Here is a 23807-nt window from a genome sequence, read left to right on the forward strand (position 1 = left end):
GTCGGGCTCTTGGAAGGTGAATAGCAGGGGCTCTAAAAGGAGCAGAATTATTTTAAAAATCGTGTGTGCCTTGTTAGTAGGACAGGGACTGTGAGGAAGAGAAAGAAGGCAGAAGACAGACCCTCAGACCAGTGAGCAGAGTCAGCCCAGCAGCGGGAGGACAGCAGTGGGACCAATTTGGAGGCAGGCTGGGCTGCACAGGCCCCCTGGCTGGTGGCAGGGGAGGGAGGCGCCAGGGAGGGGGCTGCGCAGGCTTTCCTCCGCCTTGGTCCAGCCCTGCACCTGCTCTCCCTCCCTCGACTGCTGTAATTATGAAGTGCGGGTTGGGAGGGTCAGATACCACCCTCTGGGAAGTAGGGATGGGGCCAGCCATCTATGACCTGCTGATGGTGGTTTCTCCAGTGGAGTTTCAGGTGCCGGAGAGGTGGCATCAGGGATTGACTTAGGGAAGTCTGAGGAAGGGGCAACCATGGAGCTGTTCAAAGTTGTGGATACGTCTTTGAGTTTCCCTATTCTAGGTACAGCTGTCCCTCAGTATCTGTGAGGAATACCAAATCCACGGGTACTCAAGATGCTTGTATAAAGTGGCAGAGTATTTGCATATCACCTACACACATCCTCTGCATACTTTCAATCTGTATATTACTTATAATACCTAATACAATGTAAATGTTGTATAAATAGTTGTTATACTGCATTGTTCAGACAAGAAAGAAACCTGCATATGTTCAATACTGATGCAATTACTTTTTCTTTGGTACAGGGGATTGAACCCCGGAACACTGTGCCCTGAGCTATACCCCCTAACCCCCTTTTTAACTTTTTTTCGGTTCTGAGGATGGAATCCTGGGGCATTCTACCACTGAGCTACACCCCAGCCCTATTTTTTATACTTTATTTTGAAACAAGGTCTCACTAAGTTGCAGGAGGCCTCACTAAATAGCTGAGGCTGGCCATGAACCTATGATCCTCCTCCCAAGTACTGGGATTACAGGTGTGTGCCACCACACCCAACCAGATGCAACTTAAAAAAAAACCCACCTGCTATTGGTTGGATCCTTGGCTGCAGAGCCATAATCTACCCTAAGGCATTCCTTTGCCTGTGCTTGCTGAGAACCACAGGACTCTGACTGCAGGCCGAGGGCCAGCGTTGCTCACTGGGAGTCGCACTAGATGAAGGCAGAGCCTGGGGGCTGCAGAGCCAACGAGCCCGCCCGTACCTATGTGCTCCCCATGGCACACGGAGATGCAGCCCTTCTCTAAAACCAGACACAGATGTCACTGTGACCCATAAACACCATGTGCACAAAGCACCACGGAACTCAAGGCAGCTGGTCGCTCTTGTGTTTTCTCCAATCAATGAGTAATACAAGTCTAGCCTCTCCCGTGCACGAGAGCCTCAGAGTGCGCGTCTCTGTAAGGTAGGGAGTCCTCTTTTTTAGGGGTGGAGAACTGTGGCGCTTTGGCTCAGAATGCAAAGTCCCACTGGGTCCTAGCATTTGGCAATGATCACATTCCGGGCCTCGCGGGGGCTCCTGCTCGAGGTCCTCGTGTGCAATCTGCAGCTTAAGACCCTGGGATCTAAGTGGGAAGGAGGCTCCCTGTGTGTGCCCAGGACTGGAAGGGACTTGGGGGCACCGCTGAAAGCCTGGGCCCTGTGGGGGGCGCCCCAGCTACAGATTGGGAAGTGGTAGCTTAATCTGTTTCTTTCTCTAGACCTTTGTTTCCCCACGGCTAATTAATAATAATCCCCCTTAGAGAGGTCCCTTCCCGTCTTACCCTGGGAAATCACTTTGCCGGACTCAAGCAGATTTATTTATTTATTTATTTATTTTGTGGTCCTGGGGGTGGAACCCAGAGGCTTTCTACCTCCGGGCTACACTCCCAGACCTATTTTTTATATATTTTTTGGAAACAGGGTCTCACTAAGTTGCTGAGAGCCTCACTAAGTAGCTGAGGCTGGCTTCGAACCTGTGTGATCCTCCTGTCGGGGCCAGGCCTGCACTCTTCCCCGTCTTTCTCTCCCTGATAAACCTGAGGACATCAACTGCCTCTTTAAAAAGACTCCAGGACCACCTTTGGGGAAATCAGCTTTCAAACCACAGAGGCCTTGCTGAAACGTTGTCCATCAAAGGCAGAATTTTAAAGCACGACATGTCATTGAAAGCTGATCAGCTGACTTAAAATTAAGGCAACGAAAAAGTGGGTTTCTTGGCTCTAACTGAGAGTGTAGGGTGAGAGTGGCCAGGCTGGAGCCTTAGTCTAAGCTGAAGGGCTGCAGCCCGCAGTGGAGGGGGGGGGGGTCCCGGTGGGAGGGATCACGGAGGAATGTCCTTGGCTCTCGGAAGCCTTGCAGTCATGAAGAGCAGAGGTACCTGGTGTGGATTGTTTACTTGAGAACTGATGCGTCCAGCAATGTCCCTACTGCTTTCTCTCTTTTTTTTTTTTATTGTTTGTTTGTTTTGTGCAGTCCTGGGAATGGAACCTAGGGGCATTCTACCTCCGAGCCACACCCCCAGCCCTACTTTTTATTCTTTATTTTGAAACAGAAGTTCACTGAATTGCAAAGAGCCTCACTGAATAGCTGAGGCTGTCTGCGAACCGTGATCCTCCAGTCTCAGCCTCCCGAATGCTGGATGACAAGCACGTGCCACCACATGTAGCTCTGCTTTCTTTTTGTTGCCTCCCAGTGGGACTGGCCAGTGGGTACATTCACACAGCATCCTTTTCCTGAGCTCTTCCGGTATTCTTGGCTCACACAGCTGAGCACTTGTTATGTGCCAGGCACGATTAACATTCTACGGTATTAAGTCACTTAAATTTCAAAATGACCCTGTGGTCAGCTGCAAAGATTCTGTCTGCAATTGAATGTGTATGGGAGTGGGGGGAGGGTACTGGGGATTGAACCTGGGGGCATATACCTCTGAGCTATACCCCCAATCTTATTTTATTTTATTTTATTTTTTCATTGGGAAATAACGTCCCATTAAGTTGCTGAGGGTCTCAATAAGTTGTTAAGCCTGGCCTTGAACCTGTGATCCTCATGTCTCAGCCTCCCAAATACTGAGATTACAGACATGTGGCAACACACCTGGCTTTAACTGTCTGCATTTTATGAATAAAGAATTCAGGCCTTGAAAGGTTAAGATGAGTTATCCAGGTTCACATACCCAGGCAGCCTGGTTCAAGTTCTGTTCTTTTTTGGTACTAGGATTGAACCCAGGGGCATTTTACCTTTGAGCTACACCCCCAGCCCTACTTTATCTTTGTTTTGAAACAGGACCTCACTAAGTTGCTGCGGCTGGTCTTAAACCTAAGATTCTCCCGTCTCTGCCTCCCAAGTACTGGGCTTACAGGTGCCCACCACCGTGTCTGATTCAAGTCCTGGTCCGAACCACATGTTACCTATTTCAGCGTATAGCAGGCAGTGGACACAGAGGTGAAGAGGGCAGATGCCTCCCTAAGGCTGATGGTCAAGTCAGGAAGGAGATAATAAAACTGAGGCTCAAGTCAGAATTCAAGGACAACTGTGCTAGGTACAACACAAGGAAAAGTGGAGTTATCAGAATTAACAAGTTGGGCTCTTTAACTCTGGCTGGGTGGTCACAGGTGTTGATACTGGAGGAGCCTTTCCAGAGGAAATCTGGTGAAATCTGGGAAGGAGTTAGCAGGTTGGGGGCTTAGCTCTGCGGTAGAGTGTTTACCTAGCATGCACAAGGCCCTGGACTGAATCTCCAGTACCGAAAAAACAAAACAAAACAAACAAACAAACTTATAAGGTGAAAAGAAGGGGAAAGAGAGATTAAAACAGAGGAAAGGGCACATAAGAGGGCCTGGAATGAGGGTGGTGGCTGGCTTCTGAAGAAAGAATCCTGGTGGCTGGAGTCCGTGGATGACAGAGGGGGAGGGTGAGAGGGGAAGGAGTTGGGCAGGGTCAGATCCAGGCGCCTGGACGGTGCTAAGGATTCTAGATTTTGTATAAGTCATGAGAAAGCATGAAGGCAGTCTCAGCAGAGGTCGACATGAACAGATAATGAGTTTTGAAAAGTTCACCCTGGAGCCCGGCGTGGTGGCGCACGCTTGTAATCCCAGCATTTTGGGGGGCTGAGACCGGAGGATCACACTTTGTGAATAGCCTCAGCTACTTACTGAGGCTCTTTGCAACTCAGTGAGACCCTGCTTCAAAATAAAGAATAAAAAATAGGGCTGGGGTGTAGCTCCCAGGTAGAATGCCCCTGGGTTTTATCCCCAGTACTGCAATCAATCAATCAATCAATCAATCAGTAAAAGTTTGCCTTGGCTGTCCTGTGCAGAAAGACCACCTCGGAGGCAGAGGCACAGCAGGTGAGACAGTGCTCAGTGAACTGGGTAGTGGCTTTGGAATGGGGAGGCGCGAGCCGTCACCTTGCTTTTAGGAGGAAGGTTGACAAGATTCATGGAGGGACCAGGATTCTGGAGTGGGGCTAAGGTGAAAGCTCCTTGCACTCTCCTCTGCCACGTTTATTCTCTGCAAACAGGCTGAGCACCACCGGCCGCTGCCTGTCAGCCTGTGGCTTTGCTAGTGTGTCCCTGGTTCCTGGAACAGAGCCTGTGCATGTGCATGTGTATGGTGGGGGTTCAATCCACACTTGCTCACTTGTGTGGAATGGAGAACTGGAGCCCAGAGCAGGAGAAAGGGGAAAGTGCTTGTTTAGGAAGCAAGAAATGAGGTGGAAGGAGGAGGGAAGATAGCAGAGGGGTGAGGAGCCGGAGCCTGGCTCGGGTCCGCAGGGCGAGGCGGGGGCTACCTGTCCATCCGGCCAGGCAGCAGCAGTGGCCTGTGACGGGGTCGCAGCCATCGGCATGGCTGCAGTCGCAGCGTTCACTGCAGTTCAGCCCAAATGTGCCATCCTGTGGAGAAGAGCAGGGAGGACAACAATCAGACCCAGACCCCCGAGCCGCACGCCCTTCTAAGTCTCTTGATGACAGGCTGAACCATAACCTCACGGGCTGTAGAGACAGAGGCTGGAGCACAGCAAGGATGCTTTTGTAACCAGGAATCAGTGGGGCCATAAAGACACTTCCAAGAATTATTTGGCCATGTTGATAGGAACATGAGGTTTGGAGAGGAGGTGATGGTCTCATTTGTTTTTAATGATTAGGCTCAGAAAGCTGTAATTCTTGTTAACTAACATTGTACATAAAAATGCACTTTGCAGCCAGGCGTGGTGGCGCACGCTTGTAATCCCCGCGCTTGGGAAGCTGAGACAGGAGGATCGCACAGGTTTGAAGTCAACCTTGCTGGCTTAAGAGACCCTGTTTCCAAATAAAAATATAAAAACAGGTCTGGGAGTGTAGCCCAGATGTAGAAGGGTTCCATCTCCAGTACCACACACACAAAAAAATGCACTCTGCTGATTGGGATGCTTCTATCACATGTGAGGAATGACTGATTTATTCTTTTTTTTTTTTTTTTTTTCGGGTCTGGGGATGGAACTCAGGGGCATTTGACCTCCGAGCTACACCCCCTGCCCAACTTTTATTCTTTATTTTGAAACAGGGTCTCACTGAGTTGCAGAGGGCCTCACTAAGTAGCTGAGGCTGTCCGCGAACCGCGATCCTCCAGTCTCAGCCTCCCAAATGCTGGGATTACAAGCGTGTGTCACCACGCCCGGCTTGATTTATTCTTTGTTACAGGGAAGAGAATGGATTCTTTTCCACTGAGGTAGCACGTTGAAGGTAATAGGATATTACCTAGGGGTGCCCACCCCTAAGCCACACCCCCTTTTAATTTTTTATTTTGAAACAGGGTCTCACTGGGCTGTTGAGAGTCTTGCTAAGTTGCTTAGGCTGTCCTTGAACCTATGAATTTCCCGTCTCAGCCTCCCAAGTACTGGGATTATGGGTATGTGCCCCCGCACCTGGCCACCTCAGTTGGTTTAACAGATTAAGACCCAGTGGTTGTTGATGGACAGTGCTTGGTTTAGTCTCCCCATACCTGATCATCAAAGTATAGAGTGGGAACCAGAAAGAGGCTTAGAAGGAAGGGCAACTCTGCTGGACCAGGGAGGACTGTCCTAGAGTCCTGCTGGGGAGGTGCTCGTGACGCAGAGCAGAGGTCCGGAGTCAGGGATGACTGATCACCAAGAGCGGCCGAGAAGTGTTACCTCATCACCACATCCAAGAGACAAGGAGGCTGAGGCCCCAGGTAGGAATGGCCACCAAGACGTTAGGACAGCTGGGACCTGACCCAAGGGTCCTCCCATGTGCCCTCCTCTGTGCATTTCCACAAACAGTAAATACAGCCCCAGGGAAAGAGCACAAGGGCAGGCCGCCCTGGACTCACCGGGCAGGGCAGTTCACAGGTGTTGCCCAGCCAGCCGGGGCTGCAGGTGCACGAGCCGTCGGTTGGGCTGCAGGCTGCACCGTGGGTGCAGGCGCAGCTCTCGTTGCAGTTCAGGCCCCAGGTCCCACTGGGACAGGGCAGAGTGCAGTCCACACCCTGCCACCCTGGGGGGAGAAGAGGGGCTGTCGCTTCTCCAGGCCAGGGCAGCCTGCTGTCCCCCCACCCCAGCCCTGTACGCAGCCTCCCACCCCAACCACTGCGTCCCAAGAGTCTGCTCAGAAACACAGTGCCATTCTGGGAGGGGCAGACCCAGCTCTCCCTGCGGCCTGGCTCTCACCAGCTCTGCCTCAGGCGGAGGGCCCTCTGGGGCCTGGAGCCAGCTCCAGGGAAGGGGACATTTTCTCCCGCAGGATGGAGCCAGGAGCTTCTCTCAGGGCCTCTGGTCACAGGGCAGGCTGACTCCCCTTTCTGAGGCTGGTCACTGGCCTCTGCCCTCAGCTCTTCCCTCATCTGTCCTGGGGTGCAGGGGGTGACTGCCAGGTGCAGAGCGTAGACTCCCTCGCGGCCGGCCCCAGGGAGGTTTGTCAAGGTAGGGGCACGTAGACTGGGTGGCTGAGCAGGAGAGAGGCCAGTGCCCTAGAGTGCCAGCCCTCTGCCCAGGTTCCTGCTCCACTGGGTGGGAGCTTGCACCCAGACTCTGGGAACAACACCTAACGGTGGTGGCAGCTTCCGCCCAGGTGCTGGAGTCCTGCTTCTCCTCTCTGCCTGCTTCACAGTGGCTCCTGCTTCTCCTCTCTGCCTGCTTCGCAGTGGCTGACCCACTTGTAAGGAACCCTCTTACCATATCCCCGCTATGGACGTTCCAGGCATGGGTGTACTCGGCTGGGGCCTAATCCAGGCTCCCACCCCCTGCCTGTGGGCAGGTGGGGGAGCCGCCCACCCAGCCAGGGGGTGTGTCTTGGGAGGGGCTCATACCTTCCCTGCAGGCACAGGTGCCATCTATGGGGGAGCAGGTGCCACCATTGTTACAGCCACAGACAGATGAGCAGTTGGGGCCATAGGTCCCGGTTGCACAGGGAACCGCACAGACCTCTCCCTAGAAAGAGAAGGAGAAAATTATGGATGAGAAGTTGCCCACTGGGTGGCTGTGGTAGGCAGGATAATGCATGACCCCAAAGATGCCCATGTCCTCATCCCCGGCACCTGGAAGTATGTTCCCTTGTATGGCAGAAGGTATTTTTGCAGATATGACTCAGGACGTTGAGATGGGAAAAAGAGCTGGGATTATCCAGGTGGACAATCAATTATATTGATTATTACCAATATAATCATGTGAGTCCTTAAAAGTAAAGATGGCCAAAGAAGATAGGGCAGAGAGGGCACATGGGAAGTCCTCCCCCTGCCCACGCTGACTTTGAGGATGGAGAAAGGGGACCATGAGGTCAGGAACAAAGTGACCTCTAAAAACTAGGGTCAATTTTTTTAAAATGGTTAAACCTAGGGGTATTCTACTTCTGATCTTCATCCCCTACCCTTTTTCATTTTTCATTTTGAAATAGGATCTAGTTGAGTTTGTGAGGGTCTCACTAAGTTGCAGAGGCTGGCTGTCCTCACCTGCAATCCTCCTAGCTCAGCCTCCCAAGTAATGGCATTATAGGCATCTGCCACTGTGCCTGGCTTAGGATCAGTCTTTTTACGGTCATCAAGGAAATGGGCATCTTAGTCTTCCAACCACGGAACCGAACGCTAACAACCACCTGAACAAGCAAATTGCAGATTCTCCCCTACAGTCTCTGGAAAGGAGCCGTCTTTAGCCGGGCGTGGTGGCGCACGCTTGTAATCCCCACGCTTGGGAGGCTGAGACAGAAGGATCCTGCAGGTTCAAAGCCAGCCTCAGCTACTTAGTGAGGCTCTCAGCTACTTAGTGAGGCTCTCAGCAACTTTGAGAGACCTGTTTCCAAATAAACTACAAAATAGGTCTGAGAGTATAGCCCAGAGGTAAAAAGCCTCTGGGTTCCATCCCCAGCACCATAAAAAAGAAGGAGGAGGAGGAAGAGGAGGAGAAGGAGGAGGAAGAGGAGGAGGAGGAGGAGGAAGGAGAAGAAGAAGGAGGAGGACGAGGAGGACAAGGAGGAGGACGAGGAGGAGGAGGAGGAGGAAGGAGAAGAAGGAGAAGAAGGAGGAGGAGGAAGAGGAGGAGGAGGAGGAGGAAGAAGAAGAAGCCCTCTTCAGACACCTTTGTTTCAGTATGTGGTGACTGCACAGATTTCTGACCCACAGAACTGGAATATAATAAACTTGTGTTGTTTTAAACCACTATAGTTGTGGTAATTTGTTACTGTGGCACTGAAATACTAAAGCAGGAACCTGTACCAGTTGGAGTGGGACGCCTCAGGACCAGGGCTCAGGGGAGGCCAAGGCTCCAGGGAACCTGTATCAGGTCACTGCAATACAGAATTTAACTCCTTCCCTCCCAATCTTATTTGAGTCTAATCCACAACATAATGGCATGAATAGTAACACCCTGTCCCCATTTGCCTAAACCTCAGCGAAGTCCAGTATAAATGACCACGGTTCATGCTTACCAAGCACTTTCCCAACACCGTGCACTGTGCACGCAGCATCTCATTTAATTCCCACTGCACACTCCTGGGAGATAGAAAGTGTTGCCTCAGCATTATTCCCTCTTCAGAGATAAAATAATTATATGGAAGTTAGATAACTGTCAAGATCACAGAGCTAAAAATGGCTGATCTCCATTTGAACCCAGGCTGCCTACTTAACCGTTGTGTTACTGGAGGTCTGAACCGGTTTCCCAGCTAGGCATGGTCTCACAGGGTGTAATCCCAGAGATTCAGCAGGCTGAGGGAGGAAGATCTCAAGTTCAAGGCCAGCCTGGGTAACTTAGTTGGGTCCCAGCTCAAAATTAAATAAAAAGGGCTGGGGATGTAGTTCAAAATTAAATAAAAAGGGCTGGGGATGAGAGTTGGAACACTCTCGGGTTCAAACCTTATAAATTTCTTTAACTTCTATCCCAGGCACAGTGGTGCACGCCTGTAATCCCAGTGCTTGGGAGTTGAGACAGGATGATTGCCAGTCAAGGCCAGCCTCAGCAATTTAGCAAGTCCTTCAGCAATTTAGCAAGACCCCCTTACAAATTAAAATAATAAAAGGGGTCGAGGGTGGAGCTTGGACATAGAATACTCCTGGATTCAATCCCTAGTTTAAAAAAACTTTTTTTGTGTGTGTGTGGTACTGGGGTGGAACCCAGGGGCTTTCTACCTCCAGGCTATACTCCCAGAGCTATTTTATACTTTATTTGGATACAGGGTCTCACTAAGTTGCTGAGAGCCTCACAAAGCAGCTGAGTCTGGCTTTGAACCTGTGCAATCCTCCTGTCTCAGCCTCCCCAGCACTGGGATTACAAGAGTGCGCCACCACGCCCGGCTCAAAAAAAATTTTTTTTTTCTTAACTTCTATCCTCTGGTGGAAGGGCCAGGCAGCTCTGTAGTTTACTGGCTGGCTTCTGGTGACTGACATTCCAGCAAGCCAATAATAGGCCTCTTTTGGGCTAGCCTCCCAGCTCTGCCAACCTCAGAGCATTCCTGAATCCATGGTCTGGTGTCCCCTCCAGACCACTAATTTTGGGGGACCACTAACCGGCTTTCATCATGATGGCCTGTGCAGTATCTGTGTCTACAGTGTATTTATGTCTCCATGTGCCTACCCGCCTCTGCCTGTTTCCGTGTGGTTTGTGTCTGGTGCATCTGTTTATCCATCTATGTAGGTTTGGGATAAATTTGTGACTCCTTCCTCATGCCTTCCCCCTGCTGTCTTCCCTAGCACCCTCCCATTCCCATTGGGAATGAGGTGCACAACTCCAGTCCCAGCTCACATTCCTGCCACCTGGGGAGATGGATCTGACTTGATTCACATCTAGATTCTCAGGTCTTGGGCCCCTGCTGGTGCGTAATGGGCCCTCCATAAACACTGTTAAACTGAAATGGGCTGTGTGTACACAGTGGCTTCGGCTGTGAACAGAACGGACAGGACCAGGCATTTCCACATGCTTCTCTCTCATGTGGGTCAATCCAACAAATGTTTGCTGGCTGGGACAGATGCTGAGGGGCACAGGGGCCCCAGGGCCTGGTGTCTGCCCTTGGGCAGCCAGATGTGTCCGTCTGTCTACTTCTTTACTGTCTGCTTCCTCCAGTGAGGCTAGAAGCTTCAGGGCCTTATCTGTCTGGGTTGCCCCAGCAGCTTTGGCTTAGTATCTGGCACCGGGTGTAGGGATTCTGTAGATCATGTGGAACAAATGTGTGAGGCCCCTGGGAGGCTGGGCTCTATGGCAGACTATTGTCTGGTCTGACCCTGAACGTCCCTGGGGCTCTTGTAAAAAGGGCAGCCAGGCCAGATCCTGGTCTGTGGTTCCAGGCCTGGCCCCAGCACCCTTTGCCCAGCTCTGACCTGCCAGACAGAGGCAGAGAAACACATCCAGAAAGTTATCACATTGGTCTGAGCCAGATGGGACCTTAGAGGTGATCACAGGCACCCAGAGCCACAGGGTGGAGCCGGCACTTACACCCGTGCTCCCAGGGGACTGGCTGCAGAGGCCATGTCTCATCCTCCTCTGCACCCAGCTCAGACTCTGGCCCTCAACTCAAGGCTGTAATCTCACCACACTCTGGGGAAAAGGACCCGAGGGGAGCCAGGCTGTGAGCTCCCACTAGAGGTGAAGTTGGATAGTCCGCACTGGAATCTCATGAGCTTCGCAGGGCCCAGCCCCATCTCCCTCCCCTGCCAGGCCTGGCCCTGAAGCCCTTTACTGAAGCTGTCCCCGAGATCGACAGCATCCAGGACCCCACACATCTTGATGTTTGGACACAGTCTTCTCTTCTGAAGAACACATATGATATACAAGTTTTGCTTTATTTATCTGGGCTGCTGAAGTCCATTAGTGTCCCCAGCTTTACACCACCGATGACCCCTTTGTATCCTCCGTCTACAAAGCCTCTCAATTTCAAAGACACTTCTGTCCCTCTACACTGGTGTCCGAGGCCAGTTGCGTGTTGGACAGGTGCAGTCTGGCTGTGGTCACATATCGTGTGACTCTGGTGGCAGCATCTTGTCCGCCAACCATAATCTAGACATCCCTATGACGTCACCTGTGGCCAGTCAGAGCTTCTAATCAGCTCACATTAACTTGGGCTATCGCATAGAGTCAATCTAATTCTAATTAAAAGTGAAAGGGAAACCTTCATTTGGTAAGTCTCATCACAGGTAACGCAGGATTTCCTGTGGGCCTGGGAACTTCAGAACTGCTCAGAGCAACCCGCTGCGGCATCTGTAAGTGTCAGGCTGGGGCCTCCTGGCTGCTTCATCTCTAGGGGCTCTTTAGCTCTCCCCCTCTGAAAATCTTCCTGTCCAGAGCTGGCCTTAACCTAAAGACGTGTAGAATACTGAGATGTAGGCCCAGGGCTGGGGAGTGCTTCTGGGCCTCTCAAAATCACATCGGCTGGGCGATCTACTCTGCTAATGCATGGTCCAGGTCTGGACACACACCTGTCTCAAAGGTTGGGTATAGCAGAGCTAGAAGACACACTGGCAACTACCTTGGTTTTTCATTTTTGTTTTTAATTTTCATTTTTATAATACTGGGATTTGAACCCAGGAACATTCTACCTTGAACTATACTCTTAGTCCTTTTTATTTAGTTTTTAGTGGTACAAGGGATTGAACCCGAGTACCCTCCAAGCTACACCCCAGCCCTATTTTTTATTCTTTATTTTTGAAACAGGGTCTCACTAAGTAGCTGAGGCTGGCTGTGAACCTGCGATCTTCTGGTCTCAGCCTCCCAAGTACTGGGATTACAAGCATGAGCCACCACACTCAGCAAGTTAGTTATTTTGAAACAAGCTTTTGCTAAAATTGCTGAGGCTGGCCTCAAACATGTTATCCTCCTGTCTTAGCCTCTCAGATACTAGGATTGCAGGCATGAGCTACCACTCCTGGCTTTAGCCAGCCTTGTTTTACAAGTGAAGAAACTGAGGCTAGCTGGGCATGATGGTGCACACTTGTAGTCCTAGTATTCAGGAAGCTGAGACAAGAGGATCACAAGTTCACGGCCAGCCTCAGCTACTTAGTGAGGCCCTCGGCAACTTAGTGAGACCCTGTTTCAAAATAAAGAATAAAAAATAGGGCTGGGGGTGTAGCTCGGAGGTAGAATGCCTCTGTGTGGGTTCAATCCTCAGTTACCCCTTGCAAAAAAAAAAAAAGAAACCTAGGCTGAGAGAGGTAAGGGACCTGCCCAAGATTACAGAGCAGAGGTAGAGTTGGCAGGAAGCGAATGGAGCAGATCTGGAGCGTGGTGGGCAGCCTACATGGTCCCTGTTCACATCAGCAGGGCACCCCCACCCCCACCCAGGCACAGGAACATTCAGAGGACACGGCCTGTGTCCTGAAGGGCCACACTGAGGCCCAGATGTGCTGACCCTTTTCTTTTGGTGGTACTGGGGATAGAAACCAGGGCCATTCTACCTCTGAGCTACGTCCCCAGCCTATTTATTTATTTATTTATTTATTTATTTATTTATTTTTATGGTACTGGGGGTGGAATCCAGAGGCTTTCTACCTCTGGACTATACTCCCAGACCTATTTTTTTTTTTAATATTTTATTTGGAAACAGGGTCTCACTAAGTTGCTGAGAGCCTCACTCAGTAGCTGAGGCTGGCTTCGAATCTGTGCGATCCTCCTGTCTTGGCCTCCCAAGCGCTGGGATTACAAGCGTGCACCACCATGCCTGGCTTTATTCTTTATTTTATTTCTTTTTGGTGGTACTGGGGATGGAACCCTTAGACCTCTGGTCTACACTCCCAGACCTATTTTATATTTTTATTTGGAAACAGGGTCTCTTAAGCCAGCACTGCTGGCTTCGAACCTGTGAGATCCTCCTGTCTCCACCTCCCAAGCATGGGGATTACAAGCGTGCGCCACCAGGCCCGGTGTTTATTCTTTATTTTTGAAACAGGATCTCACTGAGTTGCAAAGGGTCTCACTATGCAGTAGCTGGGGCTGTCTGTGAACTGCAATCCTCCTGTCTCAGCCTCCCAAATGCTGGGATTACAAGCATGTACCACCATGCTCGGCTCTGTGTATGTGTGTGTATGTGTGTGTGTGTGTGTGTGTGTGTGTGTGTGTGTGTGTGTGTGGTGTGGTGTTGGGGATGGAACCCAGAGGCTTTTTACCTCTGGGCTACATTCCCAGGCCTATTTTATATTTTATTTGGAAACAGGGTCTCACTAAGTTGCTAAGAGCCTCACCTAAGTAGCTGAGGCTGGCTTCGAACCCTTGCGATCCTTAGCACTGGGATTACAAGCGTGCGCCACCACGCCCAGCAATGCTCACCTTTTGGAAGGTGATGCTTTGGCGTCTTTCTCTGGACCTCATCGCCCCAACCCTACACATCTGCGTGCACCTCCCGCAGGGGCAGGTCCCCGAGCTTCCGCCAGGGGATGCCTGCCAGGCCCGCTCAGCATCTTCATTCTGCAAATGGGAGGCAGATGTGAACTCTTCCTCCCATCCAAAGGCCTGTTAATTATAGATGCAGCGCTGGCTATTGACATCCTGAACCTGATTTGAAAGCGCTCCTGGCAGAATGGAACCCTCTGAGCGAGCAGGTCCCGCGCAGGAGATGCAAACCTCTCCTCCGCCTCCCACCTGGCTCCCCGCGCGCGGCAGCGCAGGACCAGACCCCAGCGGGCAATGACTTATATGTTCTATTAAATTTGTTTCAAATGTTGTTTATTGAATTTTCTCCCCTGCAATATGCTGCTTTGTAGTTTGTTTGGCCCTGTTTGGGAAAATTAATCAACAGCTGGGCTTCTCTTGTTGATCATCCGTTTTCCCAGAAATGGGCAGGAGGTTAATAAGTATTTTTTGGAGTGGGAGGAGAAGGAGGATGGAGTGTGGTTGACCCTCCTTCCCACCAAAGGAGGGGGCAATTGCGGAAGTTCATCTCCGGTCCCTTCAAAGCGCTCTGTGGGGAGGAGGCTTTGCAATCGGAGCTCTCCAGACCTGGGCGGGCCCAGGTGGTGTGCGCCACAAAGCCACTGGAGCTCAGCAAAGAGGACCTGGGGATCAGCAGCCAGGGAAGTTGCTCTGGTCCACATGTCTTTCTTTCTTAGGGGGCACTACTGGGGATCAAACCCACATGAAAAGCAAGCACTCTGCCATCGTACCATATCTCTAGCCCCCCTCCCTTTTTCTTTCCAGCCCTTTTAAAAAATTTATTTTGAAGGCCGGGCATGGTGGCGCACGCTTGTAATCCCAGCATTCGGGAGGCTGAGACTGGAGGATTGTGGTTAGCAGACAGCCTCAGCTACTTAGTGAGGCCCTCTGCAACTCAGTGAGACCCTGTTTCAAAATAAAGAATAAAAAATAGGGCAGGGGGTGTAGCTCGGAGGTCGAATGCCCCTGGGTTCCATCTCCAGACCCACAAAAAAAAAATTATTTTGAAGATGGACGTGCTGTCACATGCCTATAACCCCAGTATTTGGGAGGCTGAGACAGGAGGATTGCAGGTTGGTGACCAGCCTCAGCAGCTCTGCAAGATTCTCAGTGACTGAGTGAGATCTTGTTTCACAGTAAAAAATAAAAGGAGTTGGGTGCAGCTCAGAGATAGAATGCTCAGAATTTCAATCTCCAATACCACACACACACACACACACACACACACACACACACACACACACACACAGAGTTATTTTGAGACAGGGTTTAAGTTGCTGAGGCTGGCCTTGAACTTGCATTCCTCTTGCCTCAGCCTCCTGAATTGCTGGATTACAGTGTGTGCACCACTGCACCCGGCCCCACATGTCCTTTTTCTGGAAGAACAGGTGGGATGGTTCAGGTAAGAAAGGGGCCTGGGCCCTGGGTTTCATGAGGTAAAGCCCTGGCTCAAGATGACTTGGCCTCAATTCATCCATCTGATCAGTTTGCCAGTGTTTATTGAGCATCTATGGTAGGCAGGCACCGACAGGCCTCAGGCCTCACTGACCTTCACGCTACCTTAACTCTCTTGCATCCCCATTACCCACTCCTTGGTGGCACTTGCTACAGCTAGGATAAAATAATAATTAAAAAAAAATAGGTCTGGTGGTATCCGCCTATAATCCAGTACTTGGGAGGCCGAGGCAGGAGGATTGCAGATTCTAGGCCAGCCTCAGCAACTTAGTGAGACCCTTAGCAACTTAGTGAGAACCTGTTTTAAAATAAAGAAAAATATGCCGGGCACGCTTGTAATCCCTGAGCTTGGGAGGCTGAGACAGGAGGATCGCACAGGTTTGAAGCCAGCCTCAGCTACTTAGTGAGGCTCTCAGTAACTCAGTGAGACCCTGTTTCCAAATAAAGTATAAAATAGGTCTAGGAGTATAGCCCGGAGGTAGGAAGCCCCTGGGTTCCACTCCCAGTACCCCCCCACACACACACAAGAAATAAAGAAAAAAATAAAGAAAAATAAAATAGGGCAGGGGAGTATATCTTGGAGGTAAACTGCCCCTGGGCTCAATCCCTGCCCGCCCAATACGAGAGAGAGAGAGAGAGAGAGAGAGAGAGAGAGAGAAGAATTAGCTTTCTGCCACCAGATTGTAAGGTGCATGAGGAATGAGGAGGGTTTAATTCAACCCTTGTACAGCACTTCACCCAGTTCACACTCAGCATATATACATTCAATTGATTCAGACACTCAGGAAGCCATTTTTAAGCACTTGTACATGTCAGACACTGAGCTGGACCAGAGGTTACTCGAGAGCGGAGCGGAGCTTGTCCTTGCTGTCTGTTGGCTGTGGTGGGAAGGGCTGGGACGCAGCTCTTTCCACCTTAGGGGTCCTCTGCAAGTAGCCCTTGTGCCCTCTGCCACCTGGATCCTCTGGCTGCTTCTGTTCCCCTCTCTCCCCTGCTTCTCTTGGAGTTTGGGGCCCCCGGTGGGGGCTGCTTGTGTCCAGCGTCACACAGACGCCAGCAGCGTGCATGTGCAGCGTGCTTTATGCCCAAAGCCCCTGGCTAGGACCTGCTCCACTCCCCACTTCTCAGCCACTCCAGACAGCAAGACTCCCGCACAGGAGCCCCTTTGTGATTTTCCAGGGAGAAAGTGCCATGTGGCCCAGAAGGCAAAGCGAGAACAGCCCCGCCGAACACGGAACACGAACACCGTCATGGAGGCCTCTCCAGCAGCAAACCTCGCCGGACCTAATTAGTGTGGCACTGATATTGCGGCAACTGACAGCAGCAGATGCATGATGGGGAAAAGGGACTCCGCAACAAGGCAGGGGCAGCGGCGAGCCAGAGGGCGAGGCGACAGACGGACAAAGGCTGCTTGTCACACGCATGCCCATCCCGGCCTCGCCTGCCTGTGGAGCTGGGTGCCCAGGTCCCCTGTGAGGGGAAGGGATGCTGTTAGTACCGCAGGTGCCTGGAATGCTCAAGCTCATCTACATCTGCTGAAAATGCATGCCAGGCCTGGTGGTGCACACTTGTGCATGGGAGGCTGAGACAGGAGGATTGCAGGATCGTGGCCAGCCTCAGCTATGTAGTGAGGACCAGACCTTGTTTCAAAATAAAGAATAAAAAAATAGCCAGGCGTGGTGGCGCATGCTTGTAATCCCCGTGCTTGGGAGGCAGAGACAGGAGGATCGCGCTGGTTCGGAGCCAGTCTCACTGGCTTAAGAGACCCTGTTTCCAAATAAAAAAAATATAAAAAATAGGTCTGGGAGTGTAGCCCAGAGGCAGAAGGGCTTCCAGGAACCCCAGTACCACCAAAAAAAAAAAAAAAAATAGGGCTGGGGGTGTAGCTTGGAGGTAGAATGCTAGTACTGAAAAACAAACAAACAAACAAACAAACAAACAAAAACAGGCAACAGGCTGCCAGTGACCTGAGACCGCTCTGTACAGTTTTGCAGGGCATACACTGTACAACTCTAGAAGTCGCTCACGTGACAGTCATTGTAGATTTGTATATAGGTGTAATATCAGTTTTCTGGCAAGAAAACTGGGGTATATTTTCATAATTTGCAAAAATATGCTCGATGGCTCTGATCTTTCTGAAAGAGAACAGATTCCTTCAACAGTTCCCAAGCAGACACTAGACATTTGGGGAAAACCCAAGAGGCAGGAGGTGTGGCCAAGGAAGGACACTTGAGGCCAACTTCAGACAGTGCCCTAACTGGCTGCGTGACCCAGGTGCTCCTAAGGACTCAGCTGCAGTTCTGGTAAAATACTCTTCCTCTCCTTGCCTCCCTCGCTCCTATCCTGTGGTACCAGGGATTGAACCCAGGGGGCAGTCTACCTCCAATCGACATCCCCAGCCATATATTATATTTTGTTTTCTTTTCTTTCTTTCTTTCTTTCTTTCTTTCTTTCTTTCTTTCTTTCTTTTTTTTTTTTTTTTTTTGGTGGTACTGGGGTTCCTGGAAGCCCTTCTACCTCCGGGCTGCACTCCCAGACCTATTTTATATTTTTGAAACAGGGTCTCTTAAACCAGCGTGGCTGGCTACGAACCTGCACGATCCTCCTGTCTCCGCCTCCCAAGCGTGGGGATTACAAGCGTGCGCCACCACGCCCGGCTTTATATTTTGTTTTCAAACAGGGTATCACTAAGTTGTAGAAGGGACTCATGATATTGCTGAGGCTGGCCTTGAACCTGCATTCCTCCTGTCTCAGCCTCCCAAGTACTGGGATTATAAGCAAGCACCACCACACCTAGTTATTTTTAAATTTTGAAACAGGGTCTCACTAAGTTGTTGAGCAACTCACTAAGTTCTGAGGCTGGTCTCGAACCTGTGATCCTCCTCTCTCAGCCTCCCAAGTGCTGGGATTATTGGTGTGGGCTACCATGCCCAGCACGAACTTTCTTCTTTTCCTCGGCATCAATGCCCTAGTCCTGCCTGCAGCCCCTTCCCCTTCTCTACCAGTTCCCTTTCCTGAGAGCCATTGCTGAGCTTGGAGAAGGCATCACTAGCTAACGTGGGCTTTGAAACAAATGCTTGAGAGGTATTTGTGGATTTGTTCCTTTTTTTTTTTTTTTTTTTGGTACTGGGGACTGGACTCAAGGGCATTCTACCTCCAAGCTACACCCAATCCCATCCTGAGTCCATTTTAATTTTGATACAAAGTCCCACTAAGTTGCTGAGAGTCTCACTAAGTAGCTGAGGCTGACCTAAACCTGCCATCCTCCTGTCCCAACCTCCCAAGTACTGGAGTTACAGGCATGTGCACTGGGCCCGGCTTACTTGTGTCTTTTTTTTTTTTTTTTTTTTTTTTTTTTGCGGGTCTGAGGATGGAACCCAGGAGCATTTGACCTCTGAGCTACACCCCCTGCCCTATTTTTTATTCTTTATTTTGAAACAGGGTCACACTGAGTTGCAGAGGGCCTCACTAAGTAGCTGAGGCTGTCTGTGAACCATGATACTCCGGTCTCCACCTCCCGAATGCTGGTATTACGAGCGTGTGCCACCATGCCTGGTTACTTGTGTCTTAATGAGACTCCAGAGTCCAAATTCCTGGAGATGGCTGTGCAGGGTACAGGCACAACAGCAAGCCCTAGAGGGAGCAGGTGGGCAGCACCCTTCACCCTCCAAACAGGGCTGGTTTAGGACAGCCTGGACCTTTGCCGGTGCTAGGGACAGGAGGAAAGAGATTCTCCATTGCCCCATGGTGTCAGGCCTGCACCAGCACTTTTCTGCCTTTTCTCTCCTTTTGTTCTATAGCAGTCCTGCTGGAAAGGAGTCACCTTCTTAGAGAGAGGCCAAACCGGAGCTGGAGGGGTCAACGCGAACCAAGGGACACCGTGGGAAAGGCCACTGATCCCAAAGCCTGAGCTCTCTGCCCTAAACCAGGCTGAAGACGGGCTGGAAGTGATGGGGACCTAATGTGCAATTCCACAGCCTTCCTTCCTGTTTGTCCCTAAATGTATGTTGACAATGGAGACAGAGATGGCTCTTAGGGGCTTATGGTGGGAAGGAATATGGGCATTTGTTTCTTATATAAGGAGGATCCTGAAAGACAAAAGGTTTCAAGACTCTCAGAAATAATGGGTAGCAGCACAAGTTAGTAATACTAATGGTTGTGCTCTGAAAGGAAGGCTGGGTACCAGAAGCTGCTGCGGCTGCTGGAGATGCAGTCAGCTTCCCCATCCAGGCTGACGCAGCCCTGAGCTAGCGGAAGGGGCTCCGGTGTATGATAGCTTTGGCTCCCCACACTCCGCTCGGCTCTGTCTTCCCGCTCCCCAGGGCTGAGCCCCCCTTGCCTCCCTGAGGGGGTAAAGCTGGTTTGGGCCACAGGGATCCAAGCATCTGTCATAAGCCCGGGCCCTGCTTCGTCTAAGAATAGAGGCATCCCTGCAAAGGCTGGGCCTGCATCTTCAGGGGTTTCTGCGCGAACATTGGATCATATGGCCTGAGCCACTCTGTTAGGTTTCAGTATACTCCTAAATAAAACTACAACAGCCAAAAAACAAAACAAAACAAAACAAAAAAACCCCTTGGCATTTAATTAATTAGTTAATTAATTAATTAATTTTTGTTTGGTGGTACTGGGGATGGAACCCTTCTCTGGGCTATACTCCCAGACCTATTCTATATTTTTGTTTATTTATTTATTTTTTGTGTGTGGTAATGGGGGTGGAACCCAGGGGCTTTCTACTTCCGTTCTATACTCCAGACCTATTTTATATTTCATTTGGAAACAGGGTCTCACTAAGTTGCTGAGAGCCTCACTAAGTACCTGAGACTGGCTTCAAACCTGTGCGATCCTCCTGTCTCAGCCTCCCAAGCGCGGGGATTACAAGCGTATGCCACCACGCCCGGCTTCTATATTTTTATTTAGAAACAGGGTCTCTTAAGCCAGCGAGGGACTTCAAACCTGCGTGATCCTCCTGTCTCCGCCTCCTAAGCAGGGTGGGGGGGACTACAAGCATGCACCACCATGCCCGGCTAAAACCTTGGCATTTTAAACTGCCAAAAAGTATTGACTCTAAAATTCTGGAGAAGCCTGTATTGGGTATTGGGAGAAGTCTTTCTGTACATTTAATTACTTATTTATTCATTTAGCAGTATTGGGGATTGAACCCAGGGGCAATCTCCCTCTGAGCTCTATCTCTAGCCCTATTTTATTTTATTTGAGCAGAACTGGGAATTAAACCCAGGGACATTCTACCTTTGAGCTACACCCCCATCCCTATTTTTATTCTTTATTTGGAAACAGAGTCTCGCTAAATTGTGGAGGGCTTCACTAAATGGCTGAGGCAGGCCATGAACCTGTGATCCTCCTGTCTCAGCCTCCCAACACTGGGATTACAAGTGTACGCCACCACACCCAGCGCTAGCCCTATTTTATTTTGAAATAGGATTTAACTAAGTTGATGAGACTGGTCTTGAATCTGCCATCCTCCTGTGTCTGCCTCCTAAGTACTGGGTTTACAGGTGTGTACCTGTACTGTACAGGTGTGTACCTGTACCATGCCTGGCCTTTTTGAGAATTTTTTTTTTTTTTTTTTTAGTGGTACTGGGGTTCCTGGAAGCCCTTCTACCTGCGGGCTATACTTCCAGACCTATTTTATATTTTTGAAACAGGGTGTCTTAAGCCAGCGCGGCTGGCTTCGAACCTGCGCGATCCTCCTGTCTCCGCCTCCCAAGCGTGGGGATTACAAGCGTGCGCCACCACGCCTGGCCCTTTCTGAGCATTTGGAGTGTGTGAGCGGGTCAGGGGGGGGGCTGGATCTGAGAGGAGACTCCAGCATGGGAGGGGGTGGCTACCACCCTATTTACAGATGTCCTGCTGGCTGCTTTTGGTACGAGTGGGTGTATGTCTGTATCTCTCTGTGTGTATGTGTGCATGTGTGTTTATGCATTTGTGCATGTATATGCTTATGCATGCATGTGTGCACATGCGTGTGCATGTATACATGCATGTGTGCGTGCATGTGTGTTTATACACGTGTGCATGTTTATGCATGTATGTGCGCACATGTTTATGAATGCATATGTGCATGTGTTTATGCATGTGCATGTGCACGTACACATGTGTGTGCATGTGTTTATGCATGTGTGTGTGTTTATGTGTGTATGTGTACATGTGTTTATGCATGCATCTGTGTATACAAGCAGTGGTATACATTCCTGATATGTGTCATGTGACTAAGGCATGTGGGCCTGTGTATACTTGTGCACTACATGAACACATGTATGGCATTTGTTGAAGAACAGGCAAGGACAGGACGTGGGGCTGCAGTCCTGGGTCCCTGTGCAGACGCCAGCCCAGATGCCAGCTCAGGTGGCCTATGCGGTGTGTTGGGTATGAGTGAGTGTTTTATCTCAGTGCCGTGACAGCTGTGAGCAGAGCTTGGCCCTGCAGGTCAGTCACCGCTGGCCCTGCCCCGTGCCCCTCAGCGAGCTGCGCGCCGTGGCCGTGTGTGGGGTGTAGTGTGTGTGGTGGGCCTGGAGCCGGGCTGGGTTTGGGCTGTGGGAGGCGCGTGTGGTGCCCAGGTGAGGGCAGAGTGGTGTGGACGCAGGGCTGTGGCCAGAGGAGCCAGACTGACAATAGTGACAGAAACAACCCCCAGGTGGGGGCGGGCGGGGGTGGCAGGTCCTGCAGAGGCTGACACAGGTGTTAGCCAGGGTCCGAGCAAATGTAGCACGCTTCCAACTTAGGGGAGACTTCTAAAGCCCTGTGCATCTGGGAATTCAATATTTACTGACTCACTCTGTGCAGGAAGCTGTGCCAGGTCTGGCCTGGGTGTTGGGAGCGTGACGGGCTGGGGACAAGGGTGGGGACACAGGGATGCATCAGACAGGGACCCCTCCCCCAGCTCTGTCTAGGAGAGGGCGCAGGAGCATCACAAAGCGCCACCCGAGTGGGCCTGCGGTGTGCTGTGGACAGGGTCTCTCCGGGCAGGAATGCAGCAAGTGGGCCTCGAGCTGAGCGGGTCCTGCAGGGCGGGGCTGGCCCAGGTGGCCGAGGCAGGGACAGACTGAGCAAGTTGTGGAGGAGGCTGCGTGCAGGGGGAAGGCTCTAAGGTCTCCGGCAATTTGGGTTTGCTGGAGCGCTCCGGTGCGTAAAGCGTGGGGTGATGGCAGCCCCAGTGCGATCAGAGCCAGCCCAGCCTGGAAGGCTTTAGTGGTAGGTCTCAAACTATCCCCAGTGATAAAGCTGTTTGCTGAACAAAGACCGGTCACCCCGTGTTTCAGCCTGTTTGAGAAAGCCTCCCCTGCCCCAAGGCTGATGGCCACCTGATGGCTTCCCTCTGGCTCAGAGTCCAGTGGTTCATGGATTGTGGAACTTTTTTTTTTGGTACTGGGGATTAAACTCAGGGGATATATATATCTTTGAAACAGAGTTTCTCTAAGTTGCTAAGGCTCACTAAATTGCTGAGGCTGGCCATGAACCCATGATCCTCCTGTCTCATCCGGGATTATAGGCGTGCGCCACTGTGCCCAGTATGTGGAATCATTTTATAGAAAACTATAGACCCTGGAGCTCTGCTCTAGGTTGCCTGTTCTCCCTCTTGTGTGTGAAACAAGCTCAGGCCCAGCCAGCTCTCTTCCCACTCTTTTTTCCTTTTCTGTTCTGAAATGCCCTGCTCATCTGGGCCATGGGTGCAGGAAGACCAGGAAGTTCCTGCTCCACCTTCCTGGGTCTGCCTCAGGGAAGTAGATAATTTTTTTTTTTTTTTTTTTTTTTTTGGTACTGGGGATGAAACCCTTTTACCTCCGGGCTACACTCCCAGACCTATTTTACATTTTATTTGGAAACAGGGTCTCTTAAGCCAGCACGGCTGGCTTCGAACCTGCACGATCCTCCTGTCTCCGCCTCCCAAGCATGGGGATTACAAGCGTGTGTCACTACGCCTGGCGATAATTTCTAAATAATTAGAAATCTCTCTCTCTCTCTCTCTCTCTCTCTCTCTCTCTCTCTCTCTCTCTCTCTCTCTTTCTGCAGTCTGCAGTTCTGGGAAAGAACATTTAAGTAGGGCATTTAAAAAATTTACCCCATCCTTAGTTTTCTTATTAGCCCCACCTTGATGTGATTTATTCATGACCTTTTTCCGCAGCATCTTTCATTTTCCAAACATAATCACATCTTCTGGCCGAAATCCCTTCCCCTCCTGGGGTGGATAATTACTCTTGCAAATGGAATGACTGGTGCTAATGACTGAGGGGAGGGGGGCCGGGGCCCTGGGTGCAGTGGGCGCTGGGCTTGAGGGCGGCTAGACGTCAGATCTGGTTTCCTTTGTTGAGACCTAGCAGAGTCCCAGGCCCTGGCCACACAATGCCCCTGCCCGCTGCGCTCCCACCAGCCAGCTTTTCCCAGCACGCTTGTATTGGTCGAGTTTTCCACCAGCCCTGGGAGACAGGGGTCAGGGTTTGCAACCTCATTCTGCAGAAGATGAAGTTAAGACGCAGAATAGAGTGGTGATCGAGCCAAGCAAAC

General features: G+C 50.8%; 1 protein-coding gene across 4 annotated transcripts in view; it reads right to left on the bottom strand.

Moving 5' to 3' along the window:
• Positions 1-23807, bottom strand: part of MEGF11 (multiple EGF like domains 11) — a gene marked incomplete at both ends in the record, with an annotated part of 227329 nt that overhangs the window by 25628 nt on the left and 177894 nt on the right. For all 4 annotated transcript variants that reach the window (XM_080691722.1, XM_080691721.1, XM_080691723.1 and 1 more), the window contains 3 exons: positions 4788-4890; positions 6326-6489; positions 7301-7421. In XM_080691722.1, coding sequence (XP_080547848.1) covers positions 4788-4890; positions 6326-6489; positions 7301-7421 — 388 coding nt within the window. The remainder of the gene's footprint in view (positions 1-4787; positions 4891-6325; positions 6490-7300; positions 7422-23807) is intronic.

The sequence above is a fragment of the Muscardinus avellanarius genome (genome assembly GCF_963383645.1).
Source record: "Muscardinus avellanarius genome assembly, chromosome: 3".
Classification (NCBI taxonomy): domain Eukaryota; kingdom Metazoa; phylum Chordata; class Mammalia; order Rodentia; family Gliridae; genus Muscardinus; species Muscardinus avellanarius.